This window comes from Triticum dicoccoides, chromosome 3B (assembly GCF_002162155.2).
Source record: "Triticum dicoccoides isolate Atlit2015 ecotype Zavitan chromosome 3B, WEW_v2.0, whole genome shotgun sequence".
NCBI classification, from domain to species: domain Eukaryota; kingdom Viridiplantae; phylum Streptophyta; class Magnoliopsida; order Poales; family Poaceae; genus Triticum; species Triticum dicoccoides.
The window spans coordinates 284,488,763-284,494,762 of record NC_041385.1 but is presented as its reverse complement, the minus strand read 5'-3'; the positions used below and the strand labels follow the sequence as shown (position 1 = coordinate 284,494,762).

The window sequence follows — 6,000 nt, the reverse complement described above, 5'->3', positions numbered from 1 at the left end:
ACAGTGTTTTTAGTGATTCTGTCTTGCTTATGACAAAGCAGCATATTTTTGCAGAATAAAGTATTACTTGATGAGCTATTTGACATCATAAATACGGTAATGATGAATCAGGAACATTATTTAATCCTCACCCTAGATAACATGCTCTTTCTGTTAATATTGTTTATTTAATGGCTGACAAAATGAGCTGCAGGAGCAAGAATTGCAAGATCAAACAGAAAATCTGAGGAAGAAGAAAGTATCAATTGGCTTTGTTGTCAACGCCAATACCCTACTCGAGTAATGTGTGCAGCAAGAGATGGCATCACTTCATCACAGAAACATCTTGATCCTCCTTTTTTCTTCATGCGGTCAACCATTGACAGGTTCTACTATTCTATAGGGGCTGTTTGGTTTTTGCTGCCGCTGACCCTGCCAATGCCACGGGCGAGCCAAAATATTGGCGTAAAAATGAACTGATGATGCGAGGGCAGCGTTGGTGAGCCAAAACCTAGGCTACAATCCAAAAACCGCCCGAGCACTAGGTCAACACCAAATATTTGGCGTGGCAGGCTGGGGCTCCCAACCAAACAGCCCCATAGTAAAAAAAACCACTCAGTTCCAAGGGTATCTCGTTATTTTTGTGGTCAGTGAAGGAAGCCATTGTTTAAAGGATTATCAATTGTAGTTGAAAACCTGTACATCTTTTGCTGTTCTAGAAAATGGGTTTTAGCCTTGCAACGAAGAAGCAAAAAAAGTCTTTTCTTCCAGGCTATAAGCCATGCATGTTACGTATCCCTCGTGTCTTTACTAATGACCATGAGAATCATTCAGTGTAGTTACATAAGATACAATGATTTTTCACATCATGTCATGTACACAAAAAACATCTAGGCAACAGTTACTAACTTATTTAGTGTTGGATTTCCATATTTATTTTACATTCCGTATCTATTTTGTTTGGAAAAAGTTGTTACTCATGGCAACATACATTTGGGCCAAATAATATTCCAGAGTGGCCCTTAGGAACTCAAGCCATGATAACACCGTCATATTTTCAGTTTTGTAAATGGCCTCTTTTAAAACGGAAATCCAATTTGGCTCTAGGGAGCACATGCTCCTGCCCCCTATTTTTTTTGTTGCAAAAGTCAATAAAATGAAGAAAAAAAACATGTGTTCATTGTCACAACCAAATGCTACCTACAAATATTTAGTGGGAAAGATTAAGCATTTTCATCTGTGCAAGAAGACAAATCGAACGTCAAATGTTACACTTAATTTTGGTTTTTTCATGAACGAAGCACTACTATCCCATTGCGCATGAAAATTGTCAATCACTCTTGTAGTGTAATAGTGTTGCACTATCATGAACATATAAAAATTCGGATTTTTTAAATTTTATTTACTATTTATTTTAAATTTACTGTTTATTCGGTAGCATATGCTCCTCGAAGCCAAAACAACTCCCTTTCAAAGTACTTATCTCATGCTATCATATGTTCCCGCAATAGATCCCAGACATAGACCTCGTCAGTGATTTCCACGTAGGTTTGGAAGTTGGAACCAATCAAGAATTGTATCGCATGGATGCACAAGGCAATCATCACGCTAGAGATCATGGCCACATCTGCATAACCAAATTCCCGCACATTGTGTGTTGTGTTCTCCCGTTGCAACGCACGAGCTCTTTTGCTAGTCTCTCCCTAATAATAAAGTACGGATTGACTTTGTCGGGTTCACCGTCACAATACGCTTTCTTCTCATGTTATAATACGCTTTTACGATTTGTATAGACAAAATTGTAATATAAACGAGGTGGTACTAAATCGTAATATAAACGAGGTGGTACTAATTTGGGGTCACAAAAAATAGCCGGCGGCCTGCGCGCTCCATTGGGCCGATCTGGGCCTGCTACACAACCGACTAGCAAAAAATAAAAATAAAGCTCAGGGGTCGTGTTCGAGGGATATCCTATTTGGCGCATATGCGCCGGTTCGCCAACCGGCGCCTGCAGGCGCACCGAATTGGGCTCGGCCCATCTTGCTACCTCTTACCTGCTTTCTAAAAAGTAAAAAGGAGGTGCGGAGGATCGAACCAGCGACCTCCTGCTCGAGAGGTACTGCACTAACTACTAGACTGCAATCATATCTTGTGCACAATTGCCCTTCTTCAAGTTTTTCTTCTATGTCCTTCCCTCTTTTCTCCTTTTCCATTTTCTTTTTATTTGGAACTTTTTTGTTCGGTTTTCTATTCTTTTGGCCAAATCGATTGATTTTTTTTCAAAATCTGATGAACTTTTTTTCAATTTTGATGAACTTTTTTCGAATTCGATGAACTTTTTTCAAAATCGATGAACTTTTTTCGATTTTGATAAAAAAAATTCAAAGCCGATGAACTTTTTTTGAATCTGATGAACTTTTTTTCAAATTTGATGAACTTTTTTGAATTCGATGAACTTTTTTCAAAAGCCGATGAACTTTTTTCAAATCTGATGAACTTTTTTTCGAATGTGATGAACTTTTTTTTGAATCCGATGAACTTTCTTCGAATTTGGTGAACTTTTTTCGAATTGAATGAACTTTTTTTTGAAAACCAATGAACCTTTTTCATTTTTTGAACTTTTCTTAAATTTGATGAACTTTTTTTTCGAATTTACGTTTTATTGTTTGAGATAATTTGTTTTAAGTATATATTAATGTTTAACTGCGCGAAACGGTTAACTAGAACTGTTTTCTGGTAGTAGACAACAAAGTTAGTTTGGTCAAGTGGTTAGTGAGGTGGATTCGCAACAACGTGATCGTGAGTTTGAATCCCCATCGATCCTTAGTTTTTGTTGTTTTCTCACTTCAACAAGCGCGAGTTGGGCCGGCCCATACCAGCGACGCTGCAGGCGCCAGCTCGTTAACGGGCGCCTGCAGCGCTGACTAGGAGCTCCCGGTGTTCGAACCCATGCCACCCCGTTTGATAGTGAAGACGACCAACTGAGATACGATTTGTTCATGCCAAGTGTTGGGTTGGTTGCCCAATAGTCCCACCTCGGTTCTTTACATGAAATTCTACTGATTTATATACGTTTACAGAGTTTTTTATAGCAAGCCTCGAGAACCAAGAACCAAAGGAACAAATCGATAATAACTCGATAAAGGAGGAGGGAGATGCCGGTGCTTTAAATGGATTTGTGGGCTGACGGAGGAACGAACATCCCTGATGGATGGATGGGGGGGAGGAAGGAGCGATATGACGACACTGATGGACATGCAAATGTATGTACACCGATGGCGGCTCTAATCTATGATGGGAATGTGCGTTGTGTTTGGCGGCTGCTTTCAAAGAGAGATTTGTGGCCGTGAATTTGATCCAGAAAACGGGAACACACACGTTGCACCTTGATCATGTGCACGAAATGTATGCAGTTCTTGATAGTAATTAATTTGAGCTATTTTGTGTTTTCGTTACTACCACATGTCATTATGTACATGATCATTTTATTTTGAATATGTACACAAAATAATTACTCACACAGCTAATCATGTATGTAAAACTTGAGGCCTATCAGGAGTAAATATATCTATAACTGCATTACTTGGAGCTAATATATGTCATTATTTTGATCCTTGTCTAATAATAAAATTTTCAATCAAAGGAAAATAAGGTGAGACAGAAACAACGGATTGGGAGTTACAATGCACTAGGTAAATTCTCTGATACGACACAAACTATCAAATTTATTTATACCGTTGCAATGCATAGGCAGACAGATTGGGATATCTATATGACTTAGATAGGATGGAGAAGGCATAGGAAATCATCCATGAAAATTTAGTGACTTCCCAGTCGTTGTCATTGAGCTTCCTCGCGTAGGACCTTTGTTATTTGATACAAATTTATCCAACAATAATTTTTTGTATCATCAGCGACAATGGCGAGGATGAGAGGCGGTAATATGGATGGGTCGCTGTCGGGGACGTGCAAGGATTTTTTTTCTCCCGTTGCAACGCACGGGCACATTTTCTAGTCTCTCCCTAATAATAAAGCACGGGTTGGGTCTCCGGATTCACCGTCACTGTGTTTTTGCAGAAAAGCCCTTCTGTTTTTTATAATTGAACCCGCAATCCCTCTTTAAGTGGTATTCTGAAAAAACAATTCGGTTATACAAATTAACGCCCGTATTTGTAAGAAACTCTGTCCGCGCTCCTTTCAACACCTGGTCTCTCGTCATCGCGCCGGCGGCTGCCCCCGTCTCCACTCTCCCGGTCTCCCTTCAGTCCCTCCTCTCCCCTCCGACAGGCTCTCCCCTCAACCTCTGGCCCTATCGGCCTCTCCTCCGCTTCTGGCCTCCTGGCCGCCCTGTAGGCGCCCAGCGCCCTCCACGGCTGCTGTCGGCGCCTCCACTCTCCGTTCCTCTTCGTTGCGCACGGCAGCAGTAGGGGCCCTGATGGGAGCGAGGCACGCATCGAACAGTCAGGGCAGTAGGTGCTAGGATGGCCTGCAGCGGCAACGGTGGCGGAGCTCGGTTGCAACGGCCACGGCGAAGCTGTTCGAGGCATCGGTTGCAATAGCCATGATGAAGCAGTTGGAGGCAAAGCGAGCGACCTAGCTAGCGCGTTTGGTTCTTGGGTATACTAGGACCACGCCTACCTGCTTGAACGCGTTGACTGCTACGGCGGCTATGCAGGATGGCCGCGGCGAGCTCCGACTAAAGCGGGGAGGCTATCTAGAGGGCGGGGGCAAGCCGTAGGGATGAGGTAGAGGAAGAGCAGCTCACGGGGATGTGGAAGAGCAGGTCAGCGGGGTCGGAGGTGCTCGAAAGGTGATGAAATCAACCATGGCGGCCGGCGGGTCCGAGGTTGAAGACGCGGTCGATTCGGTCGTCTTGGGTTGTCCCGGCTCATGATCTTCCTCGGAGAGGGCGGGCGAGTCGTGGCGGAGCTCGTGGACACGTCGGTGCACCGAGATGCTGGCGGTGGGTACGCTAATGGCGTGAGGCGTGCACTGGTGCTCTCGGAGAAGCTTGAGATCGAGCGAGGCAGAGGGGAAAACAGAGCCACGAGAGAGGGGAAAGGACCACGGGGTCATCCTCATCTCCTGGGCGAGGAGGTGGACTTGGTGGAGGCTTCGCCAACGCGAAGCAGGAGGACGCACTCTCAGGTCGTGCGGCCACCTTCTCCTATTGTTTCTCATCTCGGTTCCCCGCCGTCCAGTGATGCTTCAGCCGTCAACAACAAACGACTGCATGCACTCTTAGAGGTGAACCAACTAACGCACACCATGGTCGGGGTAACAGCGGAACCCTCTGTTCTTGATTCCTGTTATTAGTTCTCGTCAGCACATCAGCACCTCACCTCCGTTTGCATTGCAGCGTTTCTGCTATGCTTTTTCAGTACTTTTGTGTTATCTTTTCATTGGAGTGCAGAGAACTGATGATATGGCGTTCCTTTCATCTCTTTGTGTTGTATATTATGTGCTCAGTTGTTTTACAGATTAGTCAGAGATGTGAAATCCATGCTGATTATTCTCATTGTTATGCTAATTCATCTGTGTACTATAATTTCATGACATAGAAAGCCAAAATAAAAATAAAAATTGGAGGAATAGTGCTTCTGAATTTGGGGTTTAAATTTGTGCTGCAGGTTGTGTTGAGACTGAACCTCAACTCCCCAAGTGATTTGTGTTGCAGGTTGTATTGAGACTGAACCTCAACTTCCCAAGTGATTTTCAAAAGAACCCAAATCCTATCGCACTGAAGGTTGTCGAGGGTTTCAGACACAAAGGAGGCTTATAGCTCTGAACACCAAGTGCGTATGTAATTATTATTTAATAGAGCTATCTTTTTTGTTTTATGCATATTTTCTTCTGGGAGATTATAACACTTAACTTCAAGTGATTCAGGTCCAGAGCTTGCTGATGGTTTTAGGATGGTAACTTTATAACTCGCAAGATTTAGAAATAACATCAAATGTGAAATTCCTCTTCTACACCCGAGCTCAAATGAGCTCGGCGTGAGCAGTAAATAAAAAATAT

The 6,000-nt window shown here is 43.2% G+C and overlaps 1 protein-coding gene across 2 annotated transcripts; it reads left to right on the top strand.

The window, feature by feature from the left end:
* Positions 1 to 4,232: 4,232 nt before the first annotated feature.
* LOC119281251 lies at positions 4,233 to 5,982 on the top strand. Of its 2 annotated transcripts, none has more exons than XM_037561827.1 (2): positions 4,233 to 5,226; positions 5,657 to 5,982. In XM_037561827.1, the coding sequence occupies exons 1-2, from the start codon at positions 4,870 to 4,872 to the stop codon at positions 5,759 to 5,761; spliced, it is 462 nt and encodes a 153-aa protein (XP_037417724.1). In that variant the 5' UTR covers positions 4,233 to 4,869; the 3' UTR covers positions 5,762 to 5,982. The 2 variants fall into 2 exon arrangements, with proteins under 2 accessions (XP_037417724.1, XP_037417725.1); XM_037561828.1 differs by having other exon boundaries at positions 5,610 to 5,982.
* Positions 5,983 to 6,000: the final 18 nt, after the last annotated feature.

What these genes read in the sequence shown, in the direction of transcription:
- LOC119281251 (XM_037561827.1), top strand. Translation starts at nt 4,870, where the DNA reads ATGATCTTCCTCGGAGAGGGCGGGCGAGTCGTGGCGGAGCTCGTGGAC. An exon ending in GACTGCATGCACTCTTAGAG is followed by an intron (nt 5,227 to 5,656) that starts GTGAACCAACTA and finishes TTTGTGTTGCAG; the next exon opens with GTTGTATTGAGACTGAACCT.